General features: G+C 42.6%; 1 protein-coding gene across 3 annotated transcripts in view; it reads left to right on the forward strand.

The window, feature by feature from the left end:
• UNK (unk zinc finger) overlaps window positions 1-15,231 on the forward strand; it is a 51,088-nt gene that overhangs the window by 31,517 nt on the left and 4,340 nt on the right. For 2 of the 3 annotated variants that reach the window (XM_080993700.1, XM_080993702.1), the window contains 7 exons: window positions 652-852; window positions 1,996-2,064; window positions 2,927-3,101; window positions 5,095-5,196; window positions 7,506-7,694; window positions 11,874-12,055; window positions 14,057-14,314. In XM_080993700.1, the coding sequence (XP_080849826.1) occupies window positions 652-852; window positions 1,996-2,064; window positions 2,927-3,101; window positions 5,095-5,196; window positions 7,506-7,694; window positions 11,874-12,055; window positions 14,057-14,314 (1,176 nt within the window). The remainder of the gene's footprint in view (window positions 1-651; window positions 853-1,995; window positions 2,065-2,926; window positions 3,102-5,094; window positions 5,197-7,505; window positions 7,695-11,873; window positions 12,056-14,056; window positions 14,315-15,231) is intronic. The other variant, XM_080993701.1, reaches the window with a different exon arrangement.

The following is a 15,231-nucleotide window of genomic DNA, read 5'->3' on the forward strand; positions in this document are numbered from 1 at the left end:
GTAAATATTTTAATAAATGAAAACATTAAAAAATATTTATCAGTTTAGGTCAAGGAAGAATGGAACACGTGGTTCATATGGGGCTGTAAATATGTAGGAAAACTGAAACAAAGAATTTGGGTTATGGGAATAAGTGTAAGAAGCTGCACTGAGTGAAAATATTCAGCACTATGATCACTGTGAACCACTTCCCAACCACCTCTGTTTTCTGAAGCATGGACTGACTTCACATTTTTAATACTTTTTTTCTTTTAAACTTGAAGCATAGAATTTTAGGATTCTGAAGAAGCAACAAGGTTTTGCACTAGAAATATGTATTCTGCTATGGGATTATGTTGGCTGTGCTGGTTTCTAAATCTCACTTGAGAGAGCATGAAGAACTTGTGAGCTGAGTGAGAAGAATATGAGATTGTCTCTGGGATCAAGATACGGTTGTGCATTTCTGAGACGCTAAAGCACGAAAACTTGTGATTTATGTTCCCAGTTGACCTAGCTGAAGCTAACAACTTAGTTATCTGGAGATTTTTCCATCAAAGGCCATCTGCAGTAGTGCAAGACAGAATGTTACAATCCTAGGAATCTGTAACTGCACACTATATGAGTTCCTCTCAAGTTGTGACCTGTGCTGTTTTTTCTTCCTTCTTCCTTTAGATTCTCTGTAGGAATAGCAGTCTTGGAAGCCCATCTAATATATGTGGGTCTCCTCCTGGTGCCATTGGAAAACCCCATAGTTTGGAAAGCATTGGCTTTCCCACAGATTCAGTAACTGCAGCCAGCAGCTACAAGAAGGCACCAGGATTTGAGCGGGAAGACTTGGTTGGAGCAGAGTACCTAAAGAATTTCAAATGCCAGGTAGGTGGGGAATACAGGGAAAGGGGACCTAAGGGTTTCATATTGGCTTTGGAACCAACTGCCAAAACCACTGCAATATGTTGGTGAAACATCTTGGTATTTCCCTAAGCTACGAAATTGGCACTAGACAAGCAAGGCACAAGGGCTCCTGGTATTGTGATACATAATCAAGTAATCCAAAGAAAGAATCTGAAGCAAACTTTACATATTTTTTACATACCACAAAATCAGCCACCTGGAACTTTCTATTGGGCTAGTCTAGAGACACATTTCTTGAAACATTTTTTTCCAGGCAAGGACCCGAGTAAGAGTTCCTTGGCATAAAGAAAATTAACATCCTTGCTATCTGTGTTATTGCACTTATCACGGTATATTTTTAGCCTAAAGGAATTATTTTTCTTCCTGAAAAAATATCTGAAGAAGTGTACATGCACATGAAAGCTTATACCCAGAACAAACTTAGTTGGTCTCTAAGGTGCTACTGGACTATTTTTTTATTTATTTCGACTGCGTCAGACCAACACGGCTACCTACCTGAATCCCTGAAAAAAGGCATTTAGAATATAACTGCAATGATACTTAAAATGGACATATCTGAATATTTTCATGAAGATATAAAATAAACTCATGCTTGCAGAGAAGCCACTGGGAATTTAACAGCAACAACAAATTTTATTACAGTCGCAGACCAGCATAACTGGGACTTTAACATTTATTCTGGAGTATTTATGGAGTAGGATTTTTCTTACCAACTTTTCCTTAAATGCCCATTTTTTTCTTTACCAGACATAGACTTTCTTTTCATTGTTAATCTCACCACATGAGTACAGAAAGATCACAGTGGAGTACAAAGATTACAGGGCAATCATATGCATGTTTAAAACTTGGAAAGTTTATTTCATTTATTTCAATTGGATTTACATCCAGGTTATCAGTACCATATGTGCTGGGAATCCCCACTACCACCACCATTTATTGTCTAATACTTTTTTCCTTGTCTAATGGGCTCTGAACTTTCTGGGAGCAGCCAAATAGAGAAAGTTTTGTTAGAATCCCATAGCCCTCTCAAATGCTTGAAGTCAGCAATTTCACATTTGTATACTCCCCCTCCACTCGTCTTTCTTTTTGTTCTGTTTACTGCAGCAGGCAAAGATTAAATCCCATTCCTTGGAACATAGAACCCAAGAACAGCCTCTGTTACAACCAAAACAGGTATGTTACCCCAAGTTGGCCCTAGACTATTCCTGTGTGTTTATGCCATTTCATCCATAGCTTCCAAGCCTACTTGTGGATGCTGGATGATGTATGGGTGGGTGGTGGTATTTTCCTAAGAGTTTTTTTTTTTTTTAAATAGTCTCTAACAAATGTATATTCAGGTATGTGCAAATGCTGAGGCTGTGCATGTAGAGGAGCATCCAAATTAGAAATCTAAATATGAATTCAGCTGCAGAGATAATTAAAGAAAGGGTTTAGTACAGCTCATTGATCCTTATTCTGATAAAATTGCACACAATTATGATTATATGATGCCGCTGATAATGTCTGAGATGTGTTCTAAAAGAATCAAAGTTGTCCTTCATAACTGTAGCATACATTTGTTTTGGCATTGCGTTGTATATGAAAACTACTGCGAATTGCCCTGAATGTATGTTGATTTAGAAGTATCTGGTATAAATTATATATATATAGAGAGAGAGAGTTCTCTTTCCCAAGGGAAATGAGGAAGAGAGCCTGTTATGTGCTTTTCAAGGCTCAGATTCTACTCGTGAGTCTTGAAAAGTAGATAGAGCTGGAAGAGAAAGCAGGAAAGGGTGCCATTCTTTCAACTTCCTCCTTCAGAACTATTTACTTTTTTGGGAAGGGGGCAGCAAAAGTTACCACCCTCTCCATCTCATGATGGAAGGGTAAGTAGGAGAGGAGGCTTTATGGGCACCAGGGAAAGTCCTCAAGAGTTCTGTTGTGCACATGAGCACCATGTTGGCACCCCCAGAGCTAGGGATTTGCTCATACACTTTTTAAATTGCATGCTGAGAGTGAATTATTCAGTGTTTAAATATATGTTTCTCTCTTTCAGGATATATTGGGGATTCTTCCTGTTGGCAGCCCACTGACATCTAGCATCTCTTCTAGTATCACTTCTAGTTTGGCAGCAACACCGCCAAGTCCAGCAGGCACAAGCAGTGTCCCTGGCATGAATGCAAATGCCCTTCCATTCTACCCAACCAGTGACACAGTGGAGTCTGTGATAGGTAATACTGCCTATACTCATGGGGGCCAGCTCTGAAAGGGAATATAATCAGCCTGGGAAATAGGAGCATGTTGTAGATCTAGATACCTGGGGAGTTTTGCAGAATCCCATCTTTCTTTTAGAGGCGGCTAATATGACATACACAGTCTTCCATGCATCATAATTTCAGCTCTGAATTATATAAAAATGTGTCAATATGGTGAATTGGATATTATGATTGCTCTGAATTTTTTGTGTAGTGAAATTGATGTCTTGTTTGCTATCCTTCATCTTACTCTATGCTTGCTAAATTTACAGATCACAAATTTGGCCCAAAGTGCTACTGTATTGGGCCAGTCCAGGACTCTATTTAATTCATGTGACAGGTGTAATTTGTGGTTGAGCAACTGTTTTCATAAATATTACAAGGATGAAACTCTGATCTGTACACATCAAGCAGAAGTCCATAGCCAGTCTGTGCCTTAGGTGAAGATTTAAAAGGACCTTGTTTATACTTCCCTTCAAGGGTGTGGCATGTCACCGTGTTTTAATCTCCTGATTTCCCAAGGAGATTAATAGCACATATTGTGCAGAGCAGGCATTTCCCTTTTTATTTTCTCCTCAGGCACAACTTTATTATTTTTTATTATTTCTAAATGGAGGATATATAGTGTTGCTTCATGTTGGCCTCTCATTGTCCAGATATCTTATTATGATTGCTAATGGTTAATGTTCTATAACAGTGCTGTGCTGCCACCCTCCCAGGAGGAGCACCATTGCTGCTTACTGGGATGGTGCAGGGGCAGCATGGAGCAGGATCAGGGCTCGGATTGGCTCTGCCAGTTCACCCTTCCAACCCCAACCTCACTGCTACCCTGCCCATCCCAGAAGGCAACACTGATGTTGCTCCCAGAAGGGCAGCAGAGTGACCCTGCCCCAGCCACTTCTGCCTGGAATGATAAAAAACCAAAAGAGAATTCCTGGCTTTGAAATGAAAAGTTTGCAGTAGTGTGGTGGAGGACAGGAAGGGCAACTTCTTTAGCCCCAAACAGGCTCTTGTTACACATTTTAATAGGCATCCTGTGGGGAATTGCAGTCTTTTTTTGTGAAAGGCTCGAAAAGCAACCTTTTGGAAAAACGCCAAACCACAATACAGGCTTTGGAGGAAAAAGGGGCTGGGGAGCAACCATTTCTATACAGAAAACTGTGATCTATTTTATGGTCCACATTTCTGAAGTAACATGAATATCATGAATATAACACATGCCATACTTTTCTTTGAGAGACAACGTTAATGGGGCATATTTGCTGGACATAGTAAATTGGCTAGAAATAACACTTGGGAAGAACCTGTGGAGGCTTGCTTCATCTCATCCCAACTGGCAATGCCCATGCTATGTATCGCTGATCCATTGTTGGGACACTGCTGGCTATAGCCTGCTTCCTAGGGTATGCTAATCCATCCCCTTTCCCCGATGCCCCTCACCTGACTGCTGCACTCGACCCCCTTCTTTCCACTGCCATACCTGCACCTCATTCCTACTGCCCATCTCCTCCTCCACTGAATTGCAACCCAAGTCACTGCTCCACTGTGGAATTCCTAAAAGAGGGAAATTCCAATCACCATGCATCATGGATACCCAGGTTACTAGGTGACTGGGATGGGCACCCTTCATTCAAGCTGTCCTTGGATGTATTTCTTCCCAAAGTCAAGCTGTACAGCAGGTGTCACTGGATGATCTGTTTTGCATTGCTGTTTATTTCTGGTGTCAATCTGTGGGAAAGAACCTGATGCTGAAAGCTTTTAGGGCTCAAAAACAATAGAAAGTGATATGAAAAGCTGCCTTGTTTAGACAACTGTTGACTAATGGCAGTATTGTACAGTGGGGAGCAGGGCCCTATAGATCCTCCTGTCCAGAGCAGTGTCATCTCTGCATGTAGGCTCTTTGGGCTTCCCTATCCCTTGAAGTTGTTGGTCCTTTTTGTATTATATAATTGGTGCCTCTGTCTGGCAGAGTCTGCCTTGGATGACCTGGACCTGAACGAATTCGGAGTGGCTGCCCTGGAGAAGACATTTGACAGCAGCTCGGTGCCCCACACGAGTGGCATCATGATAGGTACATGAAAGCAACAGAGCTTTCTTTGATCTTCTGCCAAGCAGGGTTCGCCCCATCAGCTGGCTGAAGCAGCCTAACAAGCTCTCAAAACCAGTCCTAACATTATATGTTGGTTTGCAGCCAATGGGAGACCTTGGAGCAAAAGGGCTCTCATTGACTAGCAGATTGGAAATTTATTCCACTGGTTTCAGATGTCCCAGTTATGTTTATGAAATTGACATGGCTTATTTGACACACTAAACATGTTTATGAAATTATGACATGAACATTTCACGGAGGGGGGCGGGAAGTCATTTTAAAATAATGAGAAACAAATTGGATTGTTTTCGCTGTTCTGCTGTCACAGGACCATGGCAAGACATTATCGCCACACATTGACAAACTACCGCATATGTATCTCATCATTTGTATGTGGTCATTTCAAACCAGCGTCCATTTTGTGTGTGTGTCTGGTTGTTCAGGTGAAAATAGTCCTTACAACCTTGGTCCCCTATTGTAAGAATCCCATAATGCATTTACACAGGTTGTTGTTTTTTTGTGAACTAAGCCACATGCAAATTGGTCGGTGCGTGACTCGCTATTTCCGCTCATGCTGTCTGAACTCTGTCTCTGAATGGCATAGCCATCAGCTTAAACCTGATCCTCCATGGTGCCAGATGTTGTATGTTGCAGACCATTGCAGAATGCTCCGCAATGGCCTTCCATCAATACACAATTCTATTTCACCACATCCTACCCTCAGTATTGGTTCAGATTTGAGCAGTAGCACAAATCAGAATGATTTTCCACATACCCAAGTGATCAAGTCTGCTTTCACAAAAACCAAAGAGGTAGAATTCAGCATGAGACAATTCTGCACTGGTATTGTGCCTATGCTTATTCTGGCTAAAACAATTTGGAAGTGGGTGCTGTTTACGGTGCAGACATCACAATTCAAGATAGGAGTCAAAATAGGGTCCAAATAAGGCTTTTCATGCAACGTAGACACAGTGTTGGTTCCCGTGAAGGTAACTGCCCTTTTAATGATGGTTGCAAAGACTGTGCTCCTCAGATTATCAGTAAACTGATTGAGGACTCTAGTTTTGTGGGCAGCACCTTGTATCACAGTCCTCCTGAGTCGACTTAGAATAACACCTTGGTTACTTCTATTGTAACTCTGCCTAGGTTAGAAGGAGGATGGAGAGTTCTATGGAATGTAAGAGTCCCTCCCTTGGCCATCCTAGAAGCACTCTAATTTCTGAATCTAATTTCTGAACAGGTGCTGCTGTGCATTTTCAAGCTTTATAAACATGAGGGGTAAAAACTTGAGTTTTCAAAGAATGAAACCTGAGATTCTTATTATTCTGACAACATTAGCAAATCCCATGCTACTGAGTTGGATTCCTCTGAGCTCCTCTGTTGTTCAAATTGGGAGGTGATTTCCCCCATTCTCTTTCCTGTAGATCTAGCAGAAATAATTATGGTGTTGAAATTTAATGATCTGATCTTCTCAGACATCTTTTTACTGAAGAGTATAGTTTTTTACAGGTGTATTAAAAATGAAGGTTGTCATTTGCCCCATTGAATTTGTGGCTTCTCCCTTGACTTTGAATATTGAGAAACGGCCCCATTTGCTGTTGCTTAAGTGATATTAAGAACATAACTTTCATCCCTAATATTGGGGTGGGGGAGGGATTTGAACTTACAGAAATATTTTTGACAGGATATGTAATGTGATGGGGAAATATATTTTTAACTAGTACAATAGCCCTTGGAAATGTAGTTGCTTAATCCATGTGATATGATGGACACATGTTTTTTTGTTCCTGTGAAAAGAGTCTTAAAGATGCCCATTATCACCATTGCTGGCCACTACTTTGTTTTAGAGAAATGCAGCCTCTTGCACTAATAAACAGTGGAGATAGTGCAAAAGCAATTTAGTTTAAACATGCATAATATGAATTAGTGTATTGTCATTGTGGAGAGACAGATGAAAAAAGCTGTCTAAATGTCTCTCTTGACAGTCCCTTAAACTCTTAAATGACCCCCTTGTATGCTGGAGTACAGCTGACACTGTCCATACGTCCTATTTTGCACAGTTAACACCCAAGAAAGTTGCTACTGTACCTTCCTCGGCCAGAGGAAAAGTTCTCCTAATGCTCTTTCTGAAGGTAAAGAGGGATGGAAAGTGGAGAAAAACCCCGGACTCCCCCGTCCTTTACTGGTGCAGAGAGTGAAGCAAACACCTGCTGTTCAAATTCCTGTGCTGTGCTTCCACTCATAACTCATGGCTTCTACATTCCCATCCTTTCTGTGTGTTCTTTGTCCAGGTGGGAGTTTGCTGCAAAGTTCTGCTCCTGTAAATATCCCTGGGTCCCTTGGAAGTTCTGCCTCCTTTCACTCTGCCTCTCCTTCTCCACCGGTCAGCTTATCATCGCATTTCCTCCATCAGCCCCAGGGACACTTAAGCCAATCAGAAAACACATTCCTGGGGACATCAGCTTCTCATGGATCATTAGGTAAATGCCCAGTGCGTATGTGAGAGTGTGCATGTGAACATGTACATACCTGTCTATACCATGTAAGTATTTTCCTTTTATCTTAGCTTTCATTTAAATGTCCTCATTTTGTGTTGCCACCTAACATATCTTGTGCCCAATGCCTATCAGATGAGGAAGAATTCACTAAGCCTAAGGACATCTCAGAAAGAATTTCCCCGCACAAAATAACCAAACAACAGATGAGTTAAAATAGTTTGAGATACCCATACAACAAAGAGCAAATGTAGCAAAACACATTAGGAAAAGTTAAGCAAATTCCAAATGTGTAAGGATGACCCAAGAGTTAAATTCACAGAAGGTAGACTTTGTGCAGCTAAGAGAAGGAGGCAAATAGTCTCAACAGTAGCTCAATAGATGGATAAGCATCTATTAACCACAGCAGTAGCGTCTCATCAACAGAGTTGCTGCTGTTTACCAGGAGAGGGAAGGGTAGAGGTGAAGTGGTGAAGTCAGGGCTGTGTGAACACACCAGCAGGAGCACTGGTTTGGCCCAACCAATTTGTCTGCACAAATCTTACTACCACCTCACTTCTCCTGGCAAACAGCACTGACTCTGCTGCTCAGAGGCTGCCGTGGCTCCATCCCACTGGGCAAGACACTCCTGCGTTATAAAGTATTAACAATCATAGAAAAAGGTTCAAATATGTGATACCATTAGCAATGAGCTTCTGATGCACTTGGAATAGTTGACTTTTTCAGGTTTAGACCTCTTAGTCATACCTGGTCAGTAATAGCTAACAGACATGAGCTCTGAAAATCAGATAATTGCAAGCCTACCAGAAGCTAAATATTTTATCTCTTCCTAAACAGTTTTCCAAAATACTCCTGGGGTTGTATCCAAAACATTTTCACTTGTACAATGCAACTTCTCCCCACCCCCTTTGTTCCCTAAATCTGTTCTAGGGGTTTCCTCAACCCTCCAGAGTAGATTTAGGGAGCAGAGAGACAGGGGACGTCTCATTGTGTAAGCAGAAATCCTTGCACTGATTGAATGTGTTGGTTGGATGTCAGTCACCCTTGACATTCAAAGTATAGAAAGGGCTCAGTGTTCCATGTGTAACAGACCTAACTTGAATGATGCTCCTTTAAATCATGAAAGCTGTGCAGTGATGGGAGTACCTTTGAGTTTGCTCAGAGTTCCTTCCATTACCATTACACAGCCCCACAACTGGATCTCTCACTGCAAAGATTAATCAGACTGGGTTCCAGGAATACTTTCCATTTTCAAGACAATCCACCCCATACTGTCTGTTTAAAGGAACATTTGGCCCGCTTTAGAACCAGGGGTGGTGTGTTCCATTTCACCGTTTGAGGTGAAATGGGAAGTATCTCTTTGCCCTGCTGCTGCTCTGACCACTACCACCTTTGGCAGAAAAGTGGCACCACCGTTGGCGCTGATTTGGGGCAAGATCATGCCCCTTTCAGTGTTGATTGCACAGAGGCAACAGGGCAGACAGGGCACTCTAGGGGGACTTCTGCCACCTGAAGCAGCAGCCTCACCTTGACTGGTCGAGCTCTGTTGAGGACAATTACATCAATTTTTGCCGTGGTAATAGGAAGGCAAGAGGAGAAGCATTCCTTTATTGTTACTTGGAATCTTCCTGGGCTGGATTCTGGCATCAAAATCAGGTTCAAAGGTTAAGCATTGGCTCCAGTTAAGAAGACATGATTATACAAATGAATCTTTACAGCCTGGGGGGTAGCTATAGTATCTACAAATGGAAGCACCTCAGAAAATTCAACACTTGGCATTTGCTGAATGTCCTATGGACGGTACAGTATAGAAGTGTGCCTGTCTCTGGTAAAGAGGCTTAAAGTCTAGGCAGGACACACAGGAGAGAAGTAGAGAGAGGAGGTAAATGACAGAACAGTGTGCAGGAAGTATGTGGGAAGAATTAAGAACTAGGTACTTGTTTTTATGTGTTTAATCACGTTTTGTCTATCATCTGTATAACCACCCGCTTGGTGCATTATATTGCAAGTGGTAAATGTGTACATGTTTGGTTTTATTTACCCTGCCCTTCAACTACTATCAAGAGTAGTTTACAAAGTATTAAAATTATACTAATTTTACAGTAAGCATCTTGTGCATGTGTAGACTCAATTCAGATCGTGGCCTAATTGTAAGCCAAACCACGGGCATCTGCATTATTGACGCTCATTAGGCTGGCTATCAGTTGAAAATGTGTTTTCAATAAGCAGTTTTGCTATATATTTTTTACTTGTGTAATAAAATGTATTCCTGCATAAAAATAGCATGCATACATAGACAACAGTAACACCAATAGCAAGCCAGGGTCTTTAAATAAAGCAAAACATATGACATTTTAAGAAGCAGCTTTTATAAGTGATAGAGTATTTTTTATTGTTTATATCATCTTCTGCAGTAGCATGTGCCCTTGACCTGGTTCCTCTGCTGTGACCTAATTTATAACACGGCTATGACTGGAATCAGGATGAGCTCACACTAGCCATGCTGCTTAATAAATCAGTGTGGTGAGCAGTGCCTTAGTTCCACAGGAAAAACTAAACTGTGATGGGTAATTCAGTGTGAAGAAGAAAGCTTTAATAAAAAAACCTAGAATAGTATTGGAGATATTTTTCTACTGCAGCTTATTCTACCAGAGCATATTTTTGTAGGAAATACACTTTATTTTATCTATTTAACAAAATTGACATGCCATTTGATTGCAGTAAGCCCTCTAAGTGGTTTACAAGAATACATAATTTGTTATGACAGAATAAGAGCAGCAGTAGTGGTGTGTCGGGTGGGGTGCTGCTGCAAGGGCACACTTCTGGCACCCGTGTTGCTGCCTGTGAGGGGCTGGGATAGGTTGAGGCTGTGCAAGCACACCAGCAGGAGCATTCGACTGGCTCTGCCAGTGCTGCCACGCAGGCTGACTTCAGCCCTATCCAAAAGGAGCAGCTCCACAGCTCCACCCCATCACATGGAGCACTACTGGAGAGCACTCTCTGTTGCGCCACAGACTCTGTGGATCTATTTGCAACCTACCCTTTGTATGTGTGAGCTCTGGCAGAAAACAGCAGCAGAAGAAACTGTATCCAATTTATTCCCACCTGGTTTGGGATGGCAAGCCATTTTGCATTATTTGGAGCAGAAAAAGCAGTTTTGCCTTCAGGTGTAGACTCAGCTGAGAACCTCAGCCAATCCCTGCCCCTGGTGTTATACAGGTGTTTTTGCAAGCACATGTTCATTGCACGGTACATTTTTAAGCACTCTCATAAAAATGTAAGCTGTGCAGTGAGCTTTATTTCCCTTAGTATTAAACACTGCCTTATTCTAAAAAATAAATAAAACAAAATCTGAGGGCCAGTTGTTCTGATGTGAAGTGAGCTGGTTCCTCAGATGAACTTCTGAGTAAGATCAGCAAAGGCACAGATTTGGACACTAAAAATGGCTTAGTGCTGGTTTGTACTGAAGAACTTCACTTGGTTAATAGATCTTAAGTATTGCAATTGTAGATTCTTATACTAAAGTATTCAAATCACATATGGGTTTGGTTTGTTAAAACGGTTCTAATTCTGATCAAAACAAAATGGTGTAATATTAGAGACAAATCTGAGTGCCTTTCTAAAGTAGAAGTGTGAATTGCAACAATGTTTGGGATAAGATCTAATTAGATTGATTAATGAAGATACAAGATTAATGGCTAAGGGCTTTTTAAAAACAACCCACACACAGGTTTTGCTGTTTAACCAGGCCTCTGCTTATACTGGCCGTTGCTAGCATATCTGTTTTAGTTGCGCTGTGGCCAATGTCTCACGTGGAGATCTTCCCTGTGTGGTGCATCTAAGCCTGTATCTCTCTGCACAGCAGTTAGAGGTTAGATGCAGTACAAAGTGCTCAGGAGCACTCTTGGAACCAGCATGCCATGTGTCATATTTTTTAAATGTAGAGAATATTTACCGTGTTGCCATTTCTTCTGTGTAAGCCAGAGTGACAAACAGGTACTGCAGGTACATGAATGTCCCTCCCTAGAATCCCCAAATGAATCAATGCCCTGTGAAATATTGAACCATTTCATTCCCTTTCCAAAACAGTGCCGGGCAAGGAAAGGGGTAATCCAGGGATATATGTGACGTAACATTTTCCCCCTTCCTGTCTGCATGAAACAGGTTTAAATGGGATGAACAGCAGCATATGGGAGCACTTTGCTTCTGGAAGTTTTTCACCCAGTACCTCGCCTGCATTTCTGTCGGGTCCAGGTGCTGCTGAGCTGGCCAGGCTGCGGCAGGAATTGGATGAAGCTAACAGCACAATAAAGCAGTGGGAAGAATCTTGGAAACAAGCCAAACAGGTAGTGTCCGCTGGGAGGGGTGAGTGAGAGTGGTTTGCCAGGATACTAATGGGCAAAAGCATCCACCTAACAGCTGAATAAATAGTTTGAGGGTCCAAAAATAATATACAAAGTCAGATTTGGTGTGTGTTATACTGTAACATAGTTCCTTCACAGCAGACACGGGGGTTTTGTTTGTTGTTGTTTTTTAGCTCTTATCAATGGAGAAAGAAACCAATTGATACCTTAGATATGCTGAGGAGTAGGTTGCAAATTGTAATAGGATTTGAAAATGTTCATGCCATTTTCCTCTAGGCCTAGTGTTCCTCTAGGAGTATTGGCTTTTTTCCAGTTGTATTTGAGCACACCTTTCCAATTGTCCCAATCTTTTTGATTTATGTATCCCCTGAAAATTGATATGCTCCTCACCTTTTTGTAGTAATGCTCTAATTATTTTGAGGTTAGTAGCTGTGCACTGAAAGAATGGTAAGCCCCTCCTTCTGCATTCAAGATGCTTTGTAAATGTTCTCCCTCTGGGGATGTACGTTTCCACCCTGCTCTGGCCAGGTTGGCTAAAAAGACTAGGGTGGGTGTGAATATATGCTTTTTGCTAAACTGTTCCCGTAACTAGATTGAGACAGATGGATTGCATTTAGTAAATTGTTCCCTGAGCTGGTGTTAGGCGCTGGAGTCAGGCATAGGTCAGCAATAAAACAATAAAGCACCCGATGCCAGTGAAGTTAATTCTTTATTCAAAGAAACAAAACAGCTCAGTCCTAGGGATCACAGCAACCCTTCCCAGTAGGTCTTGCCCTAATGAGGCAGTTGTGAGGACTGAAGGTCCCTGCCTTCCCTCTGCTCTCTAAGGCTCCTCCTCCGGTTCCTTCCCCAGCAGCCTAAGGCTCTTCCACCTTGTATCTCATTGCTCTGCGCTCTTCATTTCTCTGTGTGGTCTGGGAGACCATCAGGGATGGGAGCTGGTTGCAGTAGGAGAGGAAGACTCCCTGGCTTCTGCAGCCTGCCCCTACTCTGCCTCTTGACCCCACTCTGCTTCTGCCTCTGCTTCTGCTTCTGGAGTGCTCTCTGCCACAGCCTATTCCTGCTCACTAAACCCTGTGGCCTCTTCAGCTTCCAACACCTCCTCCTCCCAGTTTGCTCCTGCTTCTCTCTCTGACCATACATTGTTGTCCCACCACCAATCCCCTGGCTGTGAGCCTTCTTTCCCTGGGGGTTCCTTTGGGGGTTTCCCAGCTGGTGCCACCCACCACTCTTCAGTATCCAGCCAGTCCATAACAGCTGGGCAGGCAGGATGCTCCACTTTAAGGCACTTTGGTTTTTTCCCTGTTCTCATGTCAAAGCCATGTAGCTAAAATAACCTATAGAGGAGTTATGGTAAAATGTGGATGCCTGGGCTAGAAAACCTTTGTGTCACTTCTGTGTGTGCAGATTGAAAGAATCTCATTAGCTCAGGGGTGTGTTCCCAAAAATCTGTCTGGGCAATTATTGTGCTGCAAGGAAAGAATGGAAAGAACAGCCCAGAGCTGGAGAAGGCTGCCTTTCAGGCTTCGGGGGAACAATTTACTAAAATAATCTATATAAGTACACAACTACTACTACTACTTTATTTTAACTGCTTTATTATGCTTACAGTAATAAAATACCAATTCCTCCCCCATCACCACCAAAATAGATACATGGAACCTTCTTGCCATGTGAATATATTTTTGAGAAGATAAACACTCTAGGATCCAATGTGTGTGTACACCTTTTGCCAGTACCGTGCGCACAATGTTTGCTTGGTAAATTTGCCACATTTTGTCTCACACTGATTTCAGGAGTTTGTATAGATACAAGAAATCTGCTCCATATACAAAGCCTTTAAATAGAATGCTGGGGAAACTGTTCAAGCTGCGGAGTGAAGCCAAGTGAGGAGATGAGAGAATTCACTTCACATCCTCCTCTCCCACCCCACCCCCACACTGTTTCCCAAATTACAAATGACTTTTCCTTTGGGATACACAGGCCTGTGATGCTTGGAAAAAGGAAGCTGAGGAAGCTAATGATCGTGCCAACACGGCAACCATAGAATGTGAGCTAGCCCGGGAGCAGAGGGAGGCCTTGGAGCTGCAAGTGAAGAAACTCCAGGAGGAAGTGGAGAGGATCCACACTGGCCAGGATCCCCAGTTCCTGCGTTCGCTCTCTGATGTAGAGACCCTCTCCCTCTCCACACTCTATAATCTCCAAAAACAGCTGCGTGCCAACCTGGAAAGAGTTGATAAGGTAGGTCTGAGTGAGAAGTCTTGTCCCACAATTAACTTAGCTTCCTTTTTGAATCCTTAATAAAAGCAGCAACTGTGAAGTTTGCATTTTTAATCCATGGTACATTTTGAACCCTATAGACTTGGCAACCATGAAATGTCCCATTCTTTCTTGGATGAGGGGGTGCAGTTTTATACTAGAATGCTCTCAGCTAGCAGGCAAGGCTTATAACATGACAATAGGAAAGGGCATTTCCCTCTGGATCAGAGTATGGTATGTCTGGTACCTGAAAGCAAATCCCACATTGGGCTCCCATGTAATGACTTGGGCCTGTAGAATGTGCTGAAATGGCACACACAGACTCCCCGTGTTTCTGGGTGGTTGAAGGAAGATGGAATGGGATTTTATTTGGTAGTACCTAACTTGACACTGCCTTAAAAACATTTATGGTCCCATAGCATTGATCTTGTGGGGGGAGAATCAAAATGTCATCTTGTTTCCCCCACAAAACCTATACTGCACAAGAGCTGCATATACACATTTCCATGTGAGATGGGGGTGGGGTGGGTGGGATTGAATTTGCTGCGGGAATGAACACAGACAATTTGGTGGGGGGCGGGGTCCTCTTGCCCACACATTCCATAGAGCTGCTTGCTAGGCAAGAGGAGTAACAGCTGTATCCTGTGCATCTTGGGTCCTGGCTGCAGCCTAAGCCACTTCCTTCCTTCAGTGACTTAACAGAGTCAGCAGGCCGGAGGAGTCACTGCCAGGAGTTCGATATATGCCAAGTTCACGAGGCACGGCTGCCATCTATGTCATTTTGCATGCTGTCTGCCCAAAGGAACTTTCAGAACAGGTGACGGGAAGAGGCGAGAGGGATGTGGGGAGGTAAGCCAGGTCAGGCATAGGAACAGGGAGGTGGCTGCAGAGAGAGAGGC

Source organism: Podarcis pityusensis (genome assembly GCF_964106645.2).
Source record: "Podarcis pityusensis genome assembly, chromosome: 2".
Taxonomy (NCBI): domain Eukaryota; kingdom Metazoa; phylum Chordata; class Lepidosauria; order Squamata; family Lacertidae; genus Podarcis; species Podarcis pityusensis.